The sequence below is a fragment of the Rhipicephalus microplus genome, chromosome 9 (assembly GCF_043290135.1).
Source record: "Rhipicephalus microplus isolate Deutch F79 chromosome 9, USDA_Rmic, whole genome shotgun sequence".
NCBI classification, from domain to species: domain Eukaryota; kingdom Metazoa; phylum Arthropoda; class Arachnida; order Ixodida; family Ixodidae; genus Rhipicephalus; species Rhipicephalus microplus.
The window spans coordinates 83,842,842-83,866,598 of record NC_134708.1 but is presented as its reverse complement, the minus strand read 5'-3'; the positions used below and the strand labels follow the sequence as shown (position 1 = coordinate 83,866,598).

Genomic DNA, 23,757 nt, shown 5'->3' with positions numbered 1-23,757 from the left:
CGTGCGGCAGATGTCCCGGCACGTGCAGCGCGGTTGTGCGGATAACGAGCGTACGAATTCGAACCCCCTTCTCTCGTTCCGGTTGGCAGTCCGGCCCCCACGGTGTCGTCCTCACCGAAAGTGGCCGTTAGCCTGAAAAGGTCGCCGATCCCTGATGTGCAGCGTAACCGCGCGAAAACAACAAAAGACAAGGGACGAGCTCTTGTCAGGGTACCCTCTTGGCTTTTGTTGTTTCCATGCCTCCACACGACAGAGCATTTCATCGCCTAATTTTAGGAAAGCGACAGCACGTTTCGACCAATATAGTGGGAGGGGGTGGGGCTAAACTTCGCCCTCCTAATGAGAGCCCTGCGCGGGGCTACGGAAATACCAACTTCTTGCGTATCAGGGAAAGCATCAGGAAAATTTGCGACAATTTTAAAAAAAAGAAGAAATAAATTTTAAATATGTCCGGTGTACACGCCGATCGAAGCACAAGGTGTCGAAGGCCTTCGACTCCGCTATATATCGATGGTCGTTGAACGCGTGCAATGCACGCACATTGTTTTTATTGTCCCCACAGCTGCGCCACGTCTCAGCTGTCTCCCCGCAAAAAAAAAAAAAGAAAAAAAACCACTTCCGGAATTTCCAGCCACACTTCCCACACTGCTTTTTTTTTTTTTTAGCGTTGTGAATGTTACGCAAATTTAGTGGAATACTCGACGTGCAACGCGCCGAGGCGTGGTTAATAATAACGGCGGCGAGCAAGCAATACTTTTGCATTTCGTACACGTGTTTGTAGACTTGGGCGACGCGTTCGTCATCGACGGCTGGAACAAGAAGCAGTAACAAGAGGCGCTCACCTGACTTCCTCTTGGGCTCGTAGTAGTCCGCCTCGGAGATCTGGCGCACGAGCCGCTTGAAGTTGCTGCCGTCGAAAGGCATGGCGCCGTACACCAGCGTGTAGAGGAGAACGCCCAGACTCCAGCAGTCCACCTAAACAAGCAAGGAGTTTATTTTACATAATATGCAAGTCAGTACACTATGCAAACATACAAGGGGGGGGGGGGGTGTCTCGCGGTAAACAGTGTATACTGGGGCAGCTGCTCTTAGAGGTGAGCTAAAGACTATGTAAATATAACAGCACCTACATTGCTTAAGTACAAGGATCGTTCACGCGACATGCGAACAGCACCAATCGTGTAATAAGATTAGTCGCAATACGACTGATCGGAAATGGCCACTTGGGTTGTAAAGTGACTGCTTTGGCTAAGCCGGTCGTTGCTCGATTTTTCAGTCGCAAACCTCTGAACCAATCAGGTGCACAGCAGCAGGACGCCACTTCATTTTACGGGGCATTGCTAACGCAAGCAAACGTCTCACCCTGTGCGCACGCCTATAATCCTGGCAACAACCGCTGCTGCCCTGACGGAACACCAGTTCACTCGCCCAAAACACCTCGTGCAGTGCGCGTTGCGAGAAAAGCCGATTCGGTCGCGTGCCTAAGAGCCTGCAGCAGTGAGGTCACGCACCTCTGGTCCGTAGTACGGCGTGCCCTTGACGATTTCTGGCGAAGCATACAGCGGCGACCCGCAGAAGGTGCTCAGGAAGTGGCGTTCGTCGTACACGTTGGACAGGCCGAAGTCGGCGATCTTGGCGTTGCCCTTCTCGTCCAGCAGGATGTTCTCCAGCTTCAGGTCGCGGTGGCAGATCTTGTTCTGCGGATTAACATTCACCCCGCGAGAAGTTCGTGCAAGCCGTAGCAGGAAAAGAGTAGGTGCGCATAAAGATTCAAACTGAATTGAGCCTAAGTGCGCAGACATATTTGAACGCCTTCAATAGCACTACGAAGCGAAGACGCGAGATGCATTTTGTGCCACCATGGCTAAACAGCGAAGCTAAATGCTCAGCTATCTGCAATAATGCAATGTGCTAGCAATGGCCTTTAAGAACATTAATAATAAAACAAAGGCGTTCATGTGCACTTACCTTGTGGCAGTAGTAGACTGCAGAGGCCACCTGGCGGAATATTCGTCGCGCCTCCTCGGAGGTGAGTTCTTTCCTCTCGCTGACGTAGTCGTACAGCTCGCCTCCGCTCGCGTACTGCATCACCAGGACGATCTTGTCCTTGTTCTCGAATACTGCGAGAAAGCGGGAGCTCATTTTGATTGCTCGGTGTATTGATTGCACCTTGGCGGAACAACCGCGCCGAGATGAGGCACGTAGGAGGATACAAGTCAGGTTTTAAAATTCAAAACGACCCACGTTCAATCCAAACTGGTCCGTTTTCTCGCTTATAGTTACCAAACGCGACACTCCAGGCTCGAGCTGGTTGGCCTTACGTTGTTAATGGGGAATTAGCGTAAACAAAAACGGGCACTTAAAGACGAGCCAGACTAAGCTTTCTATGTTAGCGTTTATTTGCTCTAATTCGACATTTCTAACACAGCGGCACTCAGTGTCGGCGACGATGTGTTGGCCGTAAAGCAGGCTTGTCCACATAGTCAGTTATACTGCCGAGAAGCCAGCTTTAGCAAACGCTGTTTCGTAAAATTGCAGAAGGCGGCTTTTTCTCTTTAACAACTGCATTATCAAAATGTTGTTTACTCTAACGGTATTATAAATAAAAATAAAGAAATAGTGAGAAATAAATGGTCGCTTTGTGTTCGCTTTCATTGTGGCGAGGGCAAGTTTGTTGCCATTTGGTGCTCGTGACTGTGACGAGGCCAGTTGAACATATACCGGCATGATGATTATGATGATGACAATGATGACGACTGAACTTTATCATCGTATTCCTTTATCATTTTAACAACGAAAACCAAGCGCTGGCAGCTTCAAACCAGGTGCGACAAAACGTTTATTTAAAAAACAAATAAAAAAAAGAGAAGACAACAAACTCCATCCATATGTGGGCTGCAAACGGTAGAACTGCTCCCCTTTCAAAAGACAACCAAGCTCTGTGGCGCCTCTGACTACACGATTAACGTTGTGATGTGACCGCACATGAAACGCCACTTGTGCCTTTTCTATATATATACATATATACATATATATATATATATATATATATATATATATATATATATATATATATATATATATATATATATATTGATTTACGAGCCCTCGAATTTCCGCTTTTTTTCTTTCACCAACTGGGTCACGTTGCATGGTCACGACGTGGTCAGTACTAGCCTAAACAATGCTTACAGTGCGCCAATCCAGTGGAAACGTAATGTAGGGAAGTCTGAAATGATATAGACTACATAAAAAAGATCACGATTCTTGGACGACAGATAAGAGTGGTCTCTTTGGCTCGTTGGCATTGCACAGCTGCGTTTAAGAACGAGAAAAAAAAAGAAAAAGAAAGAAAAGGAAATACAGAAAGAAAGGAAACGATATATAGAAAGAAAGAAAGAAAGAAGGACTTTTATGATGTTCAGCTACCTCTCTGTGCATTTCGCGCGCTTAGACATTGCAAGGCGTCAGTACTTTTCCAAGCCCCCTTTAGCAAGCCAAAAGCTTGCCGGTACCCGCTGTTAAAACGGCCCATCAAGGCATTGTACAAACACTGTGGTGTTCCCTTGAACAGGCAGAGGCACAGCGCTGTACAACATTCTATAGCTTTGCTAAGAAGGCACCCAAAAGGTGCTGCTCTTCGGCTGGATCCCATAGTGAATGAACAAAAGGCGCACAGGTCGTCCTTGCCCTTCGAGCGTACTGGCCCGAAAATTTGGCACGATTTCCGCCGCCTTCACCTTGCGGCGCTGGGCGCGCGTAAACACAACACGAACCTCGGTGTTTGAGAAAACCCAGGCTGGCCGACTCTTCCTTTATAGATGCATCGAGACAAAAAAAAAAAACATATTAAACAGGCGCCAAGCAAATCGCGCATTCTAGCCAAGAATAACGAACGCCGTTTCGTTCGGGCAAAAAAACGAAGGAGATGAGGGGTGAAAACCATAAATCTCGTGCGCTACTTTCTATCTTGTCGCCTCGATCCTTGGCTCCTAATCCGTCGTCCTTTTCGAGCACGCCCACGCGGTTTAGCGCTTTCCCCTGCCGGCGCGAGAATGGCGCAAGAACTCAACAAGAGACTGACAACTTCGAAGGCGAGGGCGGGGAAACAGTCGGCCCAGCGGGGGCGGTAGTATTGTTGGCAAAACGAAAGGCGGCGCTTTTTTCTGCAGACCACTGAAAGCAGTCCACAAGCGAGAGGGAAAGAGAGCAGTGGAGCGATACTGCACGTTCTGCGGCAGAGGGTGCACGGAGGAAGGAAAATTCTCGAGAAGCTGCGCACCATATAGGCTATCTTGCGGATGGGTGTCAGTACCGTCGTATTCGGCTGTTAACCGTTGTGTTTTGCATTTTTAACAACTAAACGAACTGTGTTACGGCAGACGCGCACGAATTAGGACGGTTGGGTTGGCACATACGATGCTTCATGGCCCTAATAATTCATGTCGGAATATATAAAAACAAAATAACATCGGCTCAACAGAATACGATGGCGTCGCCCATTTGTCTTACGAAAAAAAAAAATTAACCGCCACAGCCCGTCCATCAACGCGAACTTTCCAGAGAAAAAAGAAAACAAACTTGAAACCCAGAAAGAACGTTTTGTTGGGCACGTTGGTGTTCATTGCTAATTGCTTATTAAGCACTTTAAAAAACCGTTATAGACCAGAAAGCGTATAAATGTCATTAAAGTAGTCCTTGCCAGCGGCAGGTGTCGGCTGCTCCCATATATACACTGGCCCAGAATATATGCGAAGACGCGTCAATAAAAACGGCGAGCAGGGAAAAAAAATGTCGGTACTATTGCAAAATTACAAAGCACAAAAAAGTGAGTAATGCTAAATAGTTAAAGCACTTTGGTATTTTTAGGTACTCGATAGTGCAAACCTAACCATTCTATACGCTTACACTGTACGCTTATGCGCCTGCCGTTATCCAATGATTAAACTTGCATGCGTTATTGATGAGGAACGGTTACCTGTGTGCCGGTTCTTCCGCCAGTTGGCCATCATGAGAGCCGCGCCACCAGTGCGAGGCATCGAAGTAGCAAAGTAAAATGCAATGCGATTAACCCTCTTTGTTTTATTGTAATTAATTTCGAGGAGTGGAGTATATAAGCGCGTCAAGTCAAGAAGCAGCACGCGCCCGAAGTAATACCGCTAGCTGTCTTGCATGTTTGGTGTTATTTATTCATTTATTTATTTTTGCAGCTTATAAGCAGCACTTGCACCATACCTTTCACCAACGTCTACCACATACCGAAGTCGTAGACATATCATCACTACTGTTTCAGCAATGTTTTGCCGTCCTCGAGTGCGACCGGAAAAGCGTGGACTAATCCCTGCTCTCGCTCTCAAAATACGCGCAACCAGAAGTCGCATGGACGCACGTATCGGCGCTCGTTCGTCCGATCTTATCCGTGATAAACACGCGGCGTTTGCGTTTCCCTTTTCTGAACGAGCAGCGATAAATCCAAGCACACATCGAGTTGCACGTTCCAACGTTTATGGTATTTGAAGCAAAGGCATGCACCTTCCCCCCATACCGTCATATGAGTACACCTCGCCTACCTCCCCCCCTCCGGGGTGGTGGAAGCAGATCTCTTTTTTCCCCGTCCTTAGGCGTCTCAGGGGAGGCGCCGATTCTGCCCCCTATTATTAGTACCTTTACTCAGTCCGACCTCTCAGGTCATTCTTGAATACCCATGGTTATGGTTACACGACCGCGGCCTTCTGATGCTGCATTAAAAAAAATTGCTTACTTCTCAACAGTAAAGCCGCGTACGTATGGAAGTCCGAAGTGAGAAATGCGTCATCGTTTCGTCTTTAATTTTGCATTCATTGTGAGGCTCGTTTTCTCTATGCATGGCTGGGGGGAGGGGTGGAACTGCGGTCAAACATACCTTCACAGCCCCCCTTCCCTGATCAGAACCCTTCGTACGCCTATTCATGGTGTTTTCATTTATTAGCCATACCGACTAAAACGCTTGCCTCGGCCGAGAGAAAGCGCTCACCGGCGTGTAATTGCACGCTCAGTATATTTACACGCGACCGCTTTATCTACGCTATCGGAAAACAGCTCCGGATAAATCGGGAAGCGTCGGTGCTGCTTGCCGAAGCAGCGGAGTCCGTGAGATCACGCGCACTGCGGGGGTTGTTAACCTAGCGTAACACGGCATAGCAGGCGCTTATACAGACACCCATTTCGAAGAAATTGCAGAGTCAGAAACGAAGATATATATATCTACATACCTGCAGTTATTTGTATATATATATATTTAAGACGAAAACCATAGATGCCTCATCGATCCGTGATAAGTGACCTTCGGCGTCGCCCATGTCCGTTCTCCCCCCCTCAGCGGCCTCAACACGAATGACGCGAGAAATGGTCACCATGTCACGACGTCATCAAATCACAGCGTGACGTCACAGGTCGTCAATATCTGTGACACCACCTGATGACGACATTGCATGTCACGGTCGTTGGTTAAAGGTGTGGCCGATCACGGAGGCAGCGCAAAGTTAAGCCACGTCGAGGTGCAGAAAGCTCGCAGTGCCTCCGATCTCGGAGGCAATGTGAAACTTGGTGGTGGATAGGATCAATGCATTAAGTGAAAAGAAGGCGGAGGCTTTCGCCTTCGAGTCGGCTTACTTATGGGAAGCCACAAGGGACCCTGCGATTTTTTAGGGTCGAAGCTCCTTTAGCGGCACCCGTTCGTCCCTTGTAGTATAAGTAGTATAGTGCGTAACCAGTGTTACATTTTGACCTCCATGGTGGTGCCGGTGGGAGATTTATTCTGTGCGTTGTTGAACAAAAAAAAAAACTTCGCGGCGTGCGCGTTAACTAACAGCCGAATTCTCCTGTGTCTCATTCCCCCTTAGCAGCCATTGACATGTACGTTGAGCACTATCTGACAAGAAAGGGTTGCTACGTTATACCCGCTGGGCGTAACCTCCTAGGTTTTAGAAAGGTTTAGCGAGCGTTGGGCCGCAGTGCCATGAATACAGTGAACCAGTATATACCATGAACTCAAGGTGGTTAAAGGTGGGAAGTAGACACGAAGCGCAAGCCGTAAGAAAGTGTGCGTGTGCCACCTCTCTTTCAGTCTTTGGAATGTCCGCTGGATGGCGGTGCTTAATATATGATGAAAAGATGCGAGATGGTGGTACTTGGAGTGTTGACGGACGGACACAAGAACGAATGGACGGACGGATGCTTCGCCCCGCTCTCCATCATTCACCCCGTGGATATGCTGCCATTTTTTAGTTTCTTTCTTCACTCAAAGAGTAATTGATCAAAATTCGAAAATACGGCAGAAGAGCTGCTAAGATTAAAGAATGCACACCCGGGCTTCTCATGAAATGCTTTCCTGACTGCGCATGAAATCATTGTTTCTTTTTTTTTGTTCCCCCAACGACGGCGAATTAAAACAATGAATGCAACAGCGAAAATAGTAGGAGCGGAGAAGAGGTTACATATTTGAAATTTCTCGAAAACGAGGGCCGCTTGCTTTCTCGAAATTTTAGGGTAGATATAAGTGCACATTAATGAACGCGAAGTGGTCTAAATTTTCGGAGCCCACCAGTACGGCGCCCCTCATAATCATGTCGTGATTTTGGGAGTTAAACCATCACAAATTATTATTATTATTATTATTATTATTATTATTATTATTATTATTATTATTATTATTATTCGAGTACAATGTTGCATCAAATTCGAATTCGGTGTTTGCTCTTGCAAATAGTTCATCGACAGGAACACGCCACCGAAACTGCGCAGAAACCACTCCGGATATAGAGATTCTCGAAGTGGAAGCAGCTGCACATGAAGTGGGGGACAGTGGCGCAGTAAAAATATCTCTCAAGCTAGGACGCCACAACTGGTCCTGTATCTATCTACTCGATAATTGCCATCTGGTTAACACATATTTTTCAACTACTGCACGGCTCTTAATAATTTCTTCCCAGAACAGCAGGATATTGGAACCACTTACTTGCATTAACAAGTGATATAACTGACACAACTGGATTTAAACATGTCCCATCAACCTTACTGTAGCATTACACATTTGTTTCTTCTATGATATGTGTAGTTTACTTCACTAGATGCTCGCAAAAGCGCGCTTAAAAGTTTCTTTCTAACTATTCTGTATAATGCTTCCATTTCACTGTTACTGTTATGTTTTACTTTTTTTTTCTTATACGTAAACCACACCCTTTCTGCAACGTATTTATACCTTGAGAGTACTCTATATGAATGAATGAATGAATAAATAAATAAATAAGTAAAGAAATAAATAACTAAATGAATTAATGAACCGCGGCAGTTGAGGGGAATGAGGAGAAAGGCATAGGAGAGGTTAAACCGAGGTACGGCGCTTGGAGGACGTAAACCCAGCACTTGGCAGCACTATAGCCCTTGTATATGCAAGAAGGGGAGAGGGGGGGGTGCAGGGTGGCGATGAATAATTCACCGCCGCATACGAGATCACTCGGCGCAGTCGTGTGCTGGACGGCCATTGGGCGTGGCACTCGCGGTCACCTATTGTGAAGCGATAAACGTATACACGGTAAACGCGTACGTATGGTACGCAGCGGTCGCAATGTGTACGAGTGAGCGACGATAACGGTGTAAGTGTCCAGCGAACAGAATCTCCCAAGGTTAATGAAAGACAGCTATCTACCCACCCCCCGCGCTATTTAATTTTGAAAAAAAAGTAAGAAAAGGTATATCATTTGATAGAGAGAGAGAAGGCCTTCCAGAAGTTGCATCTTAAAACTATCTCTATAATATATGCTATTTTGTGCCCCTGCTTTATTTCAGTTTTTTTTTTTTTACTTGTTTGCTCACACCTCCCCTGCACGACCACATTTCAGATGTCAGCCGCCTGGACTCGACCGTTATAGTACGGTCACACCAAATATCATGTTTTCCTCACCTATCTTCTCTTTCGTGTTATTTATTTATTGATTTATTTATAAATTTATTTGTTTATTTTATACAACTAATTACAAATAAATAAACAATTTGCATTTTCCAGACGCCAAAGCCATGCTCTCGTTTACCGCTTTCACGTTCACCCGAAGGCCTCGTCTCGGTGGTCTAGTGGTTAAGGTACTCGGCTGCTGACCTGCAGGTCGCGGGATCGAGTCCCGACTGCGGCGGCTGCCTTTACGATAAAGTCGGAAATGTTCTAGGCTCGTGAGCGCAGATTTGGGTGCACGTTAAGGAACCCCAGGTAGTCGAAATTTTCGGAGCCCTTCTACGGCGTCGCTTTTATACATATAGTGGTTTTGGGACATTAAACCCCACATATCAATAAAATAAACGTTTACCCAAAGGGGACGGTTAGCTGCACGATTGGTTGCATAGGTTGGTCTCAACAGGCAATAGGTGCCACCGAAATGGAATGGCTTCGCCCAATATCGAAAGCTAAGAATTCTTCAATGCAATCGATTGCGAAGTGAAATAAAAAGGCTCTCGCCTTCGAGTTGTCTAAGGCGAATGCAATAGGGGACCGTGTGGTTTGTCTCTCTTTTATGGGTCTACGAGCTTGCTGTTCGAGAGAGATGTAGCGAAACCTCGCGGTATATTAATGCCCAGTTGAATTGTGGTGTTCCTAACGCTTGCCGAATGTCTACAAGGGGTCATGATATACGGCGCATATACTTTTCCTTATTCTTTAAGGCCACTTAAGTTTCCCAGTAACTTATAACCTGAACCTCGGCACGGGACCCCTCCCTAATCCCCCCGCATCGAAGCGAATCGAATCACGACCCGGCCGGAATCGAACTCGCGAACATCATACAACTGGCTACCGCGGCACGGCCTGCAACTGCTAGCAGTGACGACAGTACATAGCGAGTGACAGCCGCACCATGCGCCAAGCGTTTCCCCCAGCAACCTTGAGACTTCTCGTAAAAAAGAGCGACTCGCTTTCAAAGTTAGCCAGCGATGCGAAGCAATTCCTTCAAGTCCCAATTTTTACGACGTGAACGAGTGTCCGTTGTTCGGCGCCACCACAGCGTTAGCCCACCCAAGCCCGCCCTCCTTTCCTTCATCACCGTTGAAACGCAGCCAGGGACGTCGCATCTGGGCGTCTCAGCTCGTGTCGTGACCGGGACCAAGGTCACGTGCCCACGAACTCGACGGGGACGTCAAGCTGTATACCGGAATATACGGGACCCTCGCGAGTATACAACGAACGAGCGGCACCGTTTCACGCAGCCTTCGAGCGCTCACGCAATGAATGTCGCGGACGGTGGCTCATTCCTAATGAGTCCCCGAGAGACGCTCGCTAGCATGCAAGTGCTTCAGTACGAACGCCATCGGACTATACGCACGAGGAGATGGCGTAATGGTGATATCCGCGCGTTCCAGAAGCTTTTTAGCCGCGCGTGACCAAGACTGTGCCGGGAGTCTTCATGATGACGATCATCACAAGCATCATCAGCCTCACTGCACCCATTGAATGGCAAATGTCTCTTCCATGTTCCGCTAATCAACCCGGTCCTGCGCTTTCAAGTGCCACGTTTAACATCGTGTTTAACATCGTATTTAACATCATTTAACAGAGTATATCGTGTTACCACCTAACTTTCTGCCTCCCCCTCACACGTTTGCCTTCCCTTGAAATCCTGTCTGCGACTCTTAATGGGCAGCGGTTGCCTTGCATTCGCGCTTTATGCTTTGCCCATGGTTTCGACTGATACCGGCGTCACATCCTGCTGATAGCCCAACGAGCCCTATTGGGATCAAGTTTCTCAACAGCGATCGGCTCCCTTCTGCAGCTCGCGTATAAGAGCTGCAGAATCGCGGTCGCGAAACTCGATCGGGATCAGCTACGATCGTGATCAAATGTGGCCGCGTGACACCGGTGTAAGATGTTCTTAACGCCCGTCTGTTCCCTGACCCACTCTACTCTCTTCTTGTCCCTTAAGGCACTTATAATTTTCCTTTCCATGGATACACATGGAACTGTTTACATTAAGCGACATCTTCGTTTATGCAGTCGCGCTCAGTTTGACTTGCAACATAGGAGCGCGTGGCCTCACGAGCTTAAAGACTGATCATTGCTTTAAGTTATTTATATTCTTATTTGGAATCAAGTGAGAGAAGTCGGCTTAACAATGAAATAAGAGCTAGTGGAAGCCGTACACAGTCCTTGAACTCGTGAGGCTACGTGCTCCCGTGTTGCAGATCACACCAAGTGCGACTGTACATATCGAGATACGATACTTAACCACGACTTGCTAATAAACACTCGTGCTCACCTTCGTATATGTGGATGATGTAAGGGTGCTGTATAGAGGACATGATCTGGATTTCCCTCCTGATCCGTAGAGAGTCCTGTTCCGTCTCGATCTTGGACTTCTTGATCGTCTTGATCGCCACCTGCAACGACAGAAAAACGACACGACTCCTCTTTAGTTGCGTTTAGCGAGAAGGTCACTCTGGATTATATAGTCGAACAACTTTAAGTAACGTTCTGATAACTACTGTGATATGTAACAGCGCTTATCATGAAGTTAAATAAATAACTGCGATATTATAATTCAGGCAGAACGGATTCGTGGTGTTTTTATGTTAGTACAAAAACATCTCTGGACATAGAAAAAAATGATGACAATGCTCTGTGTCGCTCACCTTTTTCACTATATGTCGGTCACCAATCTACGGGTAAAAGAGAGCAGTTTTGGTAATAAGGAAACGCGTGTTGCTACAATGCAGCTGTGACGTAAAGCCTATCGAAATTACAGCAGCAAGATGGCGGAGACACGCTAGGACGATCAGTTTCAAAAATATATAAGAAATTGATATGTTTTACTCACTAACACCACGACTTGATTGCGAGGTATGCCGAAGTGCGAAACTCAGGATTAATTTCAAATCATTAAAGTCTGCCCAATTCTAAGTATACACCGGAATTATGGCATTTCGTCCTCATCGTAATGAATACAGTCATCGTGGCCAGGAGTCGAACCCACGCCCTCGGGCCATAGCAGAGGGTCGTTCTTAACGGTCGCGATGCGATAGCCACTGTGTCACTGAAACATAGCATACTTTCTGATCGATGCACCACACTCTCCGCGTTTTTCCGATTGCCTTTTACAACAGAGCCGTACACGACACACCGCCTTGATTTCCTATAGCGTCGCCGTCCGCGTGTAAAAACACGCAGTACCTTTTATAGGAAGAAGCGGAAGACCTAACTTAATTTCATGCATTATTTCCTTGAATGCTCCCTACAAGGCGCCAAAGGTTCCGTCGCTTCAACGTTTTCAGTATTTGACGCGTCGAGCAAACGAAAGCCCCTCGTCTCTTTGAAAGATGTGGAACTATTAACGCACTAAAGTGATAGAATTAAGGGACTCCCCTCATTTTTTCCTGTAACAGTTGAACGCGAGAGCGATATGCGCGCGAAAGTCGCCACTGTGGTCTAGTGGTTATACTCGGCTCCTGACCCGCAGGTCGCGGTATCTAATCTCAGCCGCGGCGGTTGCATTTTCGATGGAGGCGAAAGCGCTTGAAGCCCGTGTGCTTAGATTGTGCTCATAAAAGAACTTCAAGTGGGCGTAATTTTCGAAGCCCTTCACTACAGCGTCTCTCATAATCATACGGTGGTTTTGGAACGTTCAAACCGCAATAATTACTGTGAATTATTATACCCGCACGCACATACATACGCGGGCACACACAATGCCAAGGCACATTAGCTGTACTAACACTTCATCAGGACACCGCTTTGTATACTCCAATGAATTTCCCTCGCTATCGTATATAGTCCCCCACGATAACTTTGCGTGCACATGGATTGTACTCACAGTTACGCCAACAAATGTAGGGAAAACCCCTGCAACTGATAACGATAACATCACTGCTCCGCCATCTCCCCATGGCATCTGCGACGCGTGCACGAATAATTCTCTCTTGCTCATCTTCCTTCGAAAAGCGCGCTAGTTCAATCGGTGCCCTTGTTCGCAGTGGAAAACAGGCTGCCCAGTGTTTCCTGTAGCATCGCTGTTATAGCAACGACAGCCTGACGTGCCCGGCTACCTGCTTTGACCTCTGACGGACTATTATCATTTTCCTCATCAACGCTTACGTCACATTCTAGGCCGTTAGCTCGGATCCCACCTCGCAGTCACGTTTGGACTTTCTCCTCATTCAACAGCAACGCATTTTATGTAAACTCACAGACACACAAACACAATACGCTCACACGCACGTATCCTAAACAGTCAACTTAGGGAAATACACCGCTGGTGCATTTCGACCAGCCACTTCCTGCGAACATAATCGGTTTATTGCTTGCACTCACATCCTACACTCACTACGTTTTACCCCTGTTATTATTACTTTTATAACATTTTTTTTAAATTCCTTTGGGACATTTCCCCTCTTCGTTTATGTTCTATTGGCTTGAGCCCGTTGTACCTCGTGGTGGTGCGGGCAACCCCTATTTTCTTTTCAGTTATTTTCATATAGCGGGCCAAAAATGCACAAACACGCACACACACCCACTATCGCAATCTCAATCGCTACAGCATGCCTTCGATTCTCGCTTGTCAGTGGAGACTTAAAGTGTGTGGCCAGCAAAGAAACACTTTTCGTCACCTATATTTACTGCATCTGCCCCGAATTTCCGGAAATTCTGCCACGAGCTCCTCATCGACATCGCGTTGAAAACCAGTAAGTGCTTCACCGCGTTAGCTGGGCCGCGGTGCTACGCGGGCAAGGTCAACGTAAAGTAGTAGCAAGCGTGTGACAGCCGCACATTGTAAGAGCATCCGAGGACCAGCGCGCTTGGACGAAGGACGGCGACAAAGCCGGAGACGGAGGTGCACCCGTCCACTTCGCTGCTCTCCCACCTTCCAAGAATGGAATGGTTACACAAGGTTACCAACCGTGCCTGATTTTGCGGGACTGTCCCGAGTCTTGAACCGTCTTCGTCGCGACAGCTATGTCCCTGATTTGTTCCGCACCGTCCACTTGGAAATTATCATGTCAACTAACGCATCGTCAACAACACGCCTCACGCTGATGAACGCGAAGTTCTCACAATCACTCGCACAAAGCAGTGTTGTGGTTGCTAATGGTGGATACGAGAGGCTTCAATATGGGCCTCTCTGTGCAAGATCGATCCATCGTGTGACTGCAGGATGCCGCGAAATCTCAACAGGCAAGATGAAACGTGTTTACACCGCATCCGATTAAACGTTGCATATACGAACCACTTCAGGAAAAAATTTGGAATGTCCGACTCAAAATTTCGCGCCCAATGTAACGTCGTTGAAGGCACCAACGATGTCCTCTGTGAGTGTACGAAATACGCATCAGAGAGACAGTCTCTGAAGATGGCCTTAAAAATACAACAGGACACGAATTTGGAGTCGAAAAATATTCTAGGCTCATGGCAGAACACCTCCAGTGCGTTACTCTACAAAAGCGCTACTGACATTCTTACGGACCACAGGCTTGAACGAAACGTTGTAAATAGCGCAGTGCGTGTGAGTGACTTTATGTGTTATGTGACTGTTATGCGCGTATGTAACTGTATGTATTGTGCGTTTATCATTGTATATATCATTGTCATCACCCGGCAACTGGAGTAGCCTGTCAGGTGAAAAACCAGGCAAACCTCTCCAGCTTCACATAAAAATAATTCTCTCTCTCTCAGGCACTTCAGGCGAATTTTCACGTGAAGTGTGACTACATTTACGAGTAGACACTTTCCAGCAAGAGCAGCACGTTGTCAGCTCAGATAATTCATGGGCCCGCAACTATAAGAGAACAACTAATTTGTCTGGAAGACGTACCACATTAATAAGCTGATTTTGCTGACTCGATATGATATTGTACGCATCCCCCTTTCCAGGTCCCGACTACTTACGTGAAAGAGTTGGCAACCACAGGTGTAGTACGGCCATACACGCCACAAATAACGCAATCCCGATATATTGCGGGTAAGTACAAATCATCTGGATCGTACAGAAGAGAGAAAGATACCGTTCATTAGAAAAAAAAAACATAATTTAAAAAAGGCACACGGCGACAGTCCACAAGTGAAATGCAAGAGCACACGCTTCGTATAGTCGCTTTTCAGACAGCTCATGTCTCTCTTCGCTCTTCATCGAGTATCACGTTTGTTCCCCTCTTTTTGTGGGTCTGTGTGTGTGTGCGTGCTCATACTTTTGAAGCACGCGAAACACACGAAGATATGAAAAAAAAAAAGGCATCACTATAGCGCACACGGGATAAATATTTCACCACATGAAATACCAAACCGAGCCACGGCATGCCACGCGGACATGAGCTATACCGTCCATAGCGGTGGCTTCTCTCTCTCTCTCTCTCTCTCTCTCTGTCAGGCTCACTCACTTGCAGAGGATGGAGAGAGCCAGCAGCTGCAGCATAGTGAAAAGGGTCGCGTCGCTACGCCAGAACCAAGCCGGAGACACTTCTTATGTGATTCTTAAGAGAGAAAAGAAGATAAAAGTGAGCCTCGTAACTGTCTGCATAATAGTGCGACACCTAAACAGTAGCTCACGAGGAGGGATTAAAAGGATAGGATTAAAGGTATAGAGATAGAGAGAGAGGAAGGAGAGAGCGAGGCGCAGGGACAGCGACACCCAGAAGTAAGGAGGAGATAAGAAAGATGGACACGGTCGCAGGATTCCGAGGACGGGCCCCCACTCAGCGACAGTTCTTGTCGGCGTCAGGAGATGGCGCAGGGCGAGCCAGTCGGCCAGAGCCGCGCTGTCGTTAGAGATCACGGGGGCACAACCGGTCGGCTTGAAGTCCAGAGAGCGAGTCCCGGAGACGCCGCAGAGCCACGCAAAACAAAGAAGACCCTTGTATTACCAGAACTCGAGAGGGCGCGGGTAGGAAGATGAAAGCATCATGGCGCGCCGCGCCGCCTAATCTGTATCGCGTGTCGCCCTCAATCCGACGTCTGGGCGACAAGTGCTCCAGACCACACACGAAGGAAGAACGAACGAATAAATATATACGTAAAAAAACAGAGGAGGAATCGACGTCTCTTTGTTTACATGTTCATTCCGCGAAGAGTAGAGGGTGCACGGAGAGATAAGGAAGGACAGTGAGCGACGTTTGTGTGCTTGTGTTCAGAGACAGCACGCACGATGCCTTCTTATGGCGTCGCGACGCTCTTCTGAATTGCGAAAGAGCGACCACCTTCTACACTTCCTTTAGGCTCCTCCGATTCTCTTTCCGCTTTGCAGCCGCGTTCTCTTCAATGAAATTTGTTGACAAATCACCGGTATTTTATACGCTGTCATCTTTACGTTCCTTGGAGTTAGTCTCCGCGTTATGCGCTGAGCCGTGAAATCCACATAGGGAGACGGAAAATGGCACCTCATCACTAATAACCACTACCATGTATGATACGCAGTAATTGTAAACGCATACATGCTCTATTGCAAGATACCCTACCGTGTTAACATAGAAAACTACAGTGAACTCTCACTAGAGTGAACTCTCAGGGACCCAATGGAATAGTTCGCTTCACTGAAAGTTCACTAAACTGAATATTCACTGGAATACAGAACAGCATTGGGCGCTGTTGAAATCAGGTCACACGTGTTAAATTCAGTTTATTTTGGGAAAAAAAGTGTGTTTTTCATCTGGACTGAAGCCCTTAAAGCGGGCGATGCGACAGAGCTGTCCAGAATACGTTTCTGTGCACGGCCTCTAGCACAGCTTGTTGATGGGAGAGGGGGGCATGAAGTCTCGCAAATCTCTTATATCCATAGCCTCCGCAAGAGATATACGATTCGGTTTATTATCGGTTTAATTAGTTCAGTTTAATTCACGCCTACTTTGTTTAAATTCGGTTTAATTTATTTAAACTGGGGCTTCCGTGTGACGCACGCCACAGTGCGTAGGTCGAAGCATAGGCCAACCGCACGGGAGTGGACGCAAACAGACGCAGCTGCAACGTTCAGATGAGCGATTCCGAGATCCGCAGCTATAGCTTTGTCGACGTCAGCTGGTCGCCGTTTCCTCCACGAACGGCCCCGAGCGCGCAAATACTCCGAGTTTGCACTGCAGCTCTATGTTGAGATACGCATAAGTAGTGCAATCAGGCAATTTCTCATTGCAAAGCCCCGCAGTATGATTGTTCTATTTTCAATCTTCGATTAAGACACGCTTAGTCATACGCATCGTACAGTTTACGAAATGCAGGAACCCAACGACCGAGCTCCGAACCGACTGAGCCCATTGAGAGGTACAATGAAATGGACAATCAGGTAAAGAATCGAGTCCATTCAGATTAATAAACAAAGCCCGTAGCCGGTTTTTTTTTTTTTGTTTCAGGGAAGGAGAGGTCATTTGTTGAAAATCTTGAAGAACACCTATTTTCATTACTTGCCCGCGGCAAAACAACCCCCTTCCATCTAAGTTTCGGGGGTGAGCGCTATGGGCCTGTGATAAACTGTACTCTGATAAACTTGAACGACCTCAGTTGAAGCAGTATTGATTTTTTAATATACGAGAAATGAGTGTCAAGGTTTAGTTCTTACATTTGGCGCCTTAACTTTCACGTGTGGCGTGACAAATTTCATCGTTTTTTTTTGTTTGCTACATTTGCTCACCAAAACTTCCTGAAACTTGATATACCGAGTATATGACCGTTTGGGATGACAATGTGTTTCATTGCTACCCATTAGTAACAATACGTAGGTACTAGCTTACGCCGTCAAGATCTAACGACGCTGCTATAGTGACTGGTGCGAGAAATTCATTATTGCGTCGCCAACAGCATTTTATTTTTTGCGGCTAATGTCGAGGGAAGCGAGGTGATTTGATATCTTCAACCACTGTTCCAGTGATTTACTACTAAGAGAAAAACAACTTTTCTCAATTGTGTCTGAATTTTATTCTGTATACGTCTCTTCTTTTCGCGTTAATTCTTTTTTCTTACACCGCCTGTTTTACATGCCACCCCCCCCCCCCCCCCCTTTTTTTTTTTCATTTGGGTGCGCGTAAACCTAAGACCGTATGTTCAGTTGCCCAAGTGGCAGGGCTGAAGCCAGGTGTGTTAGCACTCATGCCACCGTGGCAACTAAATAAATCTCGCCAACTCAAACTGTTCACGGAATTTTCTTTCACTTCCATTGTTCCACACCGCCTGCTCGCTATAGTGATTTATTATCGCTCCCCTGACGCTGCGACTACTTCCTAACAAACAACCTCCGATGACGTCACTTCACGGTCGTTGAAACCTGGCAAAACAAGTGCCGCGTCGCTGTAAAGCACGGGTTAACCGCAAGATTCGCCAGAGAGCCGGCAATATGGCATATGCTGCAACGGGAAGATGGTTGGCCTCAGAGATGACACGGCGGGCCGTGACCGCGGCGGCCCCCAATGCTGTCTTGCAAAAGGGCAGAACGATTGCACCGAGTCGGCATTTAACTAGCATATTGAACCGCAAGACTTGGACGAGCCAAAATTCTGCCCAGTTGGACCCGCCCAGACAACCGAGACATTCCACTCAGCCGGACTCGCGCATTCTAATTAGTCAGGCTCACTCCCATTAGTTGAAATTTCCGAGAGCAGGACTTCAACAAAATGATATCAAAATATACTGACCAGTACGTTTTAGGCAATGTGCGCAGACTCTCGGAGATTTCACTCAGCCGAACGCACTCATACTCGCTGTCACCGACTTTCTACGCAGCCGGACTCGCAAAGTTTATTAAGCCAGACTCACCCACACCACCCAAGGTTCCACTTAGACGGACACGCGTTCATCAACGTTTCGCTCAGCCGGACGCAGGCATCCTGCTCAGCCAGACTGACGGGTGGCGTAGCCAGTGGGTGGCACACCAAACCCGTGACCTCCAACCCCCGAATTTTTTCACCATTTATTTATTTATTTTTACAACACAGCCAGTATGAATTGCAGGATGGAAACCGAAATTCACAAGAGATGCACATACATTGAACAGGTGAAAATGCATGATTACAGATATTTGATATTGTTAAATAGAGTGCAGGGGAGATGGAGTGCAGGGGGGTATGTGGCAAATATCGTTTAGTACACATAAATGGTACATCATAGACATCTTCGAAATCATGCAGAAAAAAAAATGTCACTGATAAACATGAAAGAAACCGGACTACATATTGCTCTTATAAATATATTTGAAGAGCATTGAAGAATGGTAAAGGTTACAAAAAAAGCACAAAAAACATCAATTCAAGTTTAGGTGGCATGAATATGATTATCAAGTACGGAAGTTAAAAATTATTCAAATATTTATTGTTGGATATAAATACAGGCAATCTATACCATTCTCTGTGGGAGAAAAAGAATACTGGAAGCAGTTCGTGTTGAAACGGTATTCCTGTAATGTTAATGGATGTTTGTGGCATGACTGTCTGCTTTCTCAAATAGTTAGGAAACTAGAGCTGTCGATGTTCAGCTGCCTATGAATGAGTTGGAAGAGCGTGGAAAACATAGCAAAAAATGACCATTTCGAAGAGCCGCCCTTTCCCCCCCCCCCCCTTTCTGAAATCAAGGAGGTCCTTCCCCTTTCGCAAATTAAATTTTTGCTTACGGCCCTGAGACTTACTCAGCCGGCTGATCGCAATTTCAACCAGTCGCATTCAGCCAGACTCTCCAAAATTCTGACAGACTCAAATCACGATTAGCCCAAATTTGACCCAGGCTCTTCCGAAATTTTACTAAGCCAGACTTGGCCCAGCCGGCTCATCGAAATTTCAACCAGCCGGAGTCACCCAGAGTGCCCAAGATTCTGTCAGAGCAACGCCTTCTCTATTTTATCAATGCCAGCCAGACGCGCCCGATCCAGCCGTTCACCACCTTCTCCTCTAGCCCTTTCCTTTTCTCGCCAATCGCCTATAGCTTTCGCGTGTGCTTTGCGGTCATGAGGAAGAGGACATCTCATGCAGTGCCTCATGACGGAAATCATATGAAGTAATCGTTTGTTCAGTTGTGTACACATCCGTGGGGTGGCGTGCTGCATTCCTCGTGTTCACAATATTGGCGGCCACGCTCGCTCTGTAAAAGATACGGTGCCTTGAAATAGCGTTCCGCTACGCTGGCAGCCAATGGGGAAGCGTCACTGCAACGCTAGTGCGTGCGCTGTGACACGGCGGCGGCATTGCTTCGAGCTACAAAGAAGCAGCACGAAAGAAGAAATCTGACAGACGTAGGATATAGGAGAGGGAAGACACGCCTGTCGCATCTCCGGGGAAAAGCGCTCGGAAGCACGTGTGATGCAAGCAGCGCCACCCTTCATGTAGCGTCACCTCACGACCAACGGACCGACGGCTCCCGTTGAGTAACGCGCGTTGGCACTGTGATTGGTGAGAGGGATTTAAATTAGCCTAACATGTACCGAGACTGGTAGATTGCCACTATCCCTTAAGAGGAAGGTATATAACAGCTGTATCTTGCCGGTACTTAGCTACGGAGCAGAAGCCTGGAGACTTACAAAGAGGGTTCAGCTCAAATTGAGGACGACGCAGCGAGCAATGGAAAGAAAAATGGTAGGTGTAACCTTAAGAGACAAACGGGGGTTAAGGGGACAAACGGGGGTTAAGGATATCATATAGTTGAAATAAAGAAGATAAAATGGACATGAGCCGGGCATGTAGCGCGTAGACAGGATAACCGCTGATCATTAAGGGTAACTAACTGGATTCCCAGAGAAGGCAAGCGGGTTAGGGGGAGACAGAAGGTTAGGTGGGCAAATGAGATTAAGAACTTTGCGGGTATAAATTGGCAGCAACAAGCACAGGACCGGGTTAACTGGCGGAACACGGGAGAGGCCTTTGTCCTGCAGTGGACGTAGTCAGGCTGATGATGATTATGATGATGATGACGACGACGACGACGTACCGAGACTTTCACAGATTATACTCAGTCGCTCTTCTCAGTTCTACTCAGCCAGACTAGCTCCGGCCGGCCGATCAATATCAATTGCCCCTTCCGGATTCGGCCAGACTCTCGGAGATTCTGTCAGACTCAACTCGGTTAGGTGAATTCTCACCAAGTCGAATCCGCCCAGACACCTCGAGATTCTGCCAGAATTCGTTTAGCCGAAATTTCACCTACAGTCGAACTCGCCCCGACTCTTCCAAGATTCGTACTTTGCCGTACTGACATTCTGCCCAGTCGGACTCGCTCACTCCGGTCAGTCGAAATTTCCACCCAGCCAGGAATTATACTGCAGTTCCACAACCATTGAAATGCGGCTAAGTCGGGATCACTCGGATGCATTTTAGCACTCGGGCGAGTTGCGTAGTCAGCGACTCGAGTGATCTCCATGGCGGACACGCATGTCGACATTGCATTCGACATTAGAGAAAAGCGGGTCACGAACATTATCTAATTTCCGTGTCACCGTTACGGCAGCTGCAGGCGAAAGTGCACCGTCGTCTTTCAAGAGCAAGCCTCGTGTCGCGACGTCATGTGGATGGCGTAGAGAGAGAGGGGGGTGATACGCGCGCATACAACTCTATCTCTCTCTCTCTCTGCCACGGGAGAGAAGGAGAAGAGTGCTCAAAGTCGGCCGACCTCTATCCGGGGCCGCAGGCACGCGCCTCGGCCCTGCAGGGTGCCGCACCGGCCTCCCCGAAGACGGCACGCAGGGGTGAACTCTTGGCCGGCCAGCAAGAAGTGCGCCGACTCTAAAATAGAACCGTCGGGCGCGACCGAACCCCCTTCCCCTAGAATGCAAGCCGCGGGCCGGCGACAGCTTTTTCGCCGCCGGGCGACGGTTAGGAAAGCAGGCGCATATGGCTCTCTTTCACGCAAGCACTGCCGCTGAACCAACCCCGCGACCGGCGGTGAGACTGGTGTCTATGTGTACACATGCCGCTCCACATCGTCCTTTCTCCCCCCACACAACCTCTTTCCGTTATACACCCCTTTAAACACACGTGTTTTGGATCCAAGACGCAAACGTTAACACGCGCTCTTTCCACTCTTTGCGCGGAATCCTGACGTTTTGACAGATATCACTTTTCTGGCTGGACTTATTCGAATGGCTCCTACAAAACCGATCGGCTTGTCATTCCCGACTCCTATCTATACTCACCTTCAGCATTACTACCAGTAGCCTGACGTCGGCTCGCATCTGTACCTACGTCTGCTCACACATATTTCAACGCACTACCGTTCATACGCCAGCTCAATAGTTATCGATTAGAGGAGCGAGTTACGTAGTACAGAAAGCGCGGGGGTGAGGGGGTTCGAGCTTTTCCCGCAATCTCTTTCACGGAAAGCTGGCTCTACAGAACAACATTAGGACCATGATCCAACAAGTAATGATACGCTAACCCACTCACGCAGCGCGGGTGAGGGAAATTTCGGCGACTCTGAGAGAGCTCCCCCTTTCCTTTAAAATTTTATTTATTTTTTCATTCTTTACTTTTTTTTTTGGCGACCTACGTTCCTGACGTTTCGGAACCAACTCGGCTGAGGGCAGGAGTTGACACAGAGGTGGCAGGGTGCAACGTTTAGACTTACTTCATCACCCAAGTAAGATCTCGAGCCAGCAGGTAAAGTTGTCTTGCTGCACCATTCCTTGATAGAGGAATCGGGACTACACGGGTTCCTTCATGGGCTGAGCGGGCTGCATAATCGGCTAATTGATTTCCGGTAATACCGATATGTCCAGGCAGCCATACACACACGTTCTGGTCGTCTACCAGCTTCCAAAGGTGTCAATTTTATGAACTGGATCCTTCGCTCAAGATAAAGTTACCATCGCAACTTTCCCGCTCCGATGCGCCACTGTTATGCCGCCTTTGGTTGGGTGTTGCATTCACAAAGGTGTACTCCTTTCGCATTGGTATAGTAGACACTTCTACATGCGACTACTGCGGAGCTGAAGAGACCATTGAACACGTCCTGTGCAGCTGCGCTTCTACGACACACAGCGATGTCAGCTCCGGATGGTTTTGAATCAACTTGACCCCGGACCATTCTGTGTGCAGAAGATTCTAGGACCTTGGACATCTGCCTCACTTGCGCAGAAAGCGACTAAAGCACTGCTACTTTACTTAAAGTCAACAAACCTGAGCGACCGCCTGTAGACTGTGTGTGCTCCCCGAGTGTGCTCGTGATTGTGTGTACCTTCTCATCTCTCTGCAACCTCTTTTCTCCCCTTCATCCCTTCCCCAGTGCAGGGTAGCAAACCGGATGTGCGTCTGGTTAACCTCCCTGCCTTTCCTTGCACTTTATCTCTCTCTCTCTCTCTCATCACCCAAGTGAATAGGAAGGGAAGTGGAGTGGCGAGAGGGGGCTGTGAACAGTTCCGTAAGATTTATACAGGTTAAAGCCGTAGGAAATGGTAGGACTCAAGACGCTTTCAGGCATCTACACAACCCGTGGGAAAAGAAACAGGCCGCCGGGTTGGGAGAACACGCGTTTTCGACCAACGGTTGTCAGGGGGAATATTTCGAAACTGCCACCTCGCGAAGTCCAGGGGGGGCACCTGCACAGTGAACAGCGGCTACGGAGCCCTCGTTTCCTGGCAGTAATGCCCCTGACACACGGGCACCCTGAAGTCCTTTAGACAAGGGGACATCTTTCGGAAAGGCGTTCGGGCGCAGTGACACACGACAAAGGAGTAACTACTTTCTGGCAAAGATCCTTTTCGCAAAAGCAGATCCCGCATCTACTTTTCTGGCAGGAAGGGAGTATTCTCGCATACAGTGTGCACAATTTATCAATAGAAGAAAACGTGTCGCAAC

General features: G+C 47.7%; 1 protein-coding gene across 3 annotated transcripts in view; it reads right to left on the bottom strand.

Moving 5' to 3' along the window:
• Positions 1-23,757, bottom strand: part of LOC119164708 (uncharacterized) — a 118,614-nt gene that overhangs the window by 22,486 nt on the left and 72,371 nt on the right. For all 3 annotated transcript variants that reach the window (XM_075874015.1, XM_075874014.1, XM_075874016.1), the window contains exons 2-5: positions 11,277-11,397; positions 1,969-2,120; positions 1,512-1,697; positions 843-975 (exon numbers count right to left, since the gene is read on the bottom strand). In XM_075874015.1, the coding sequence (XP_075730130.1) occupies positions 843-975; positions 1,512-1,697; positions 1,969-2,120; positions 11,277-11,397 (592 nt within the window). The remainder of the gene's footprint in view (positions 1-842; positions 976-1,511; positions 1,698-1,968; positions 2,121-11,276; positions 11,398-23,757) is intronic.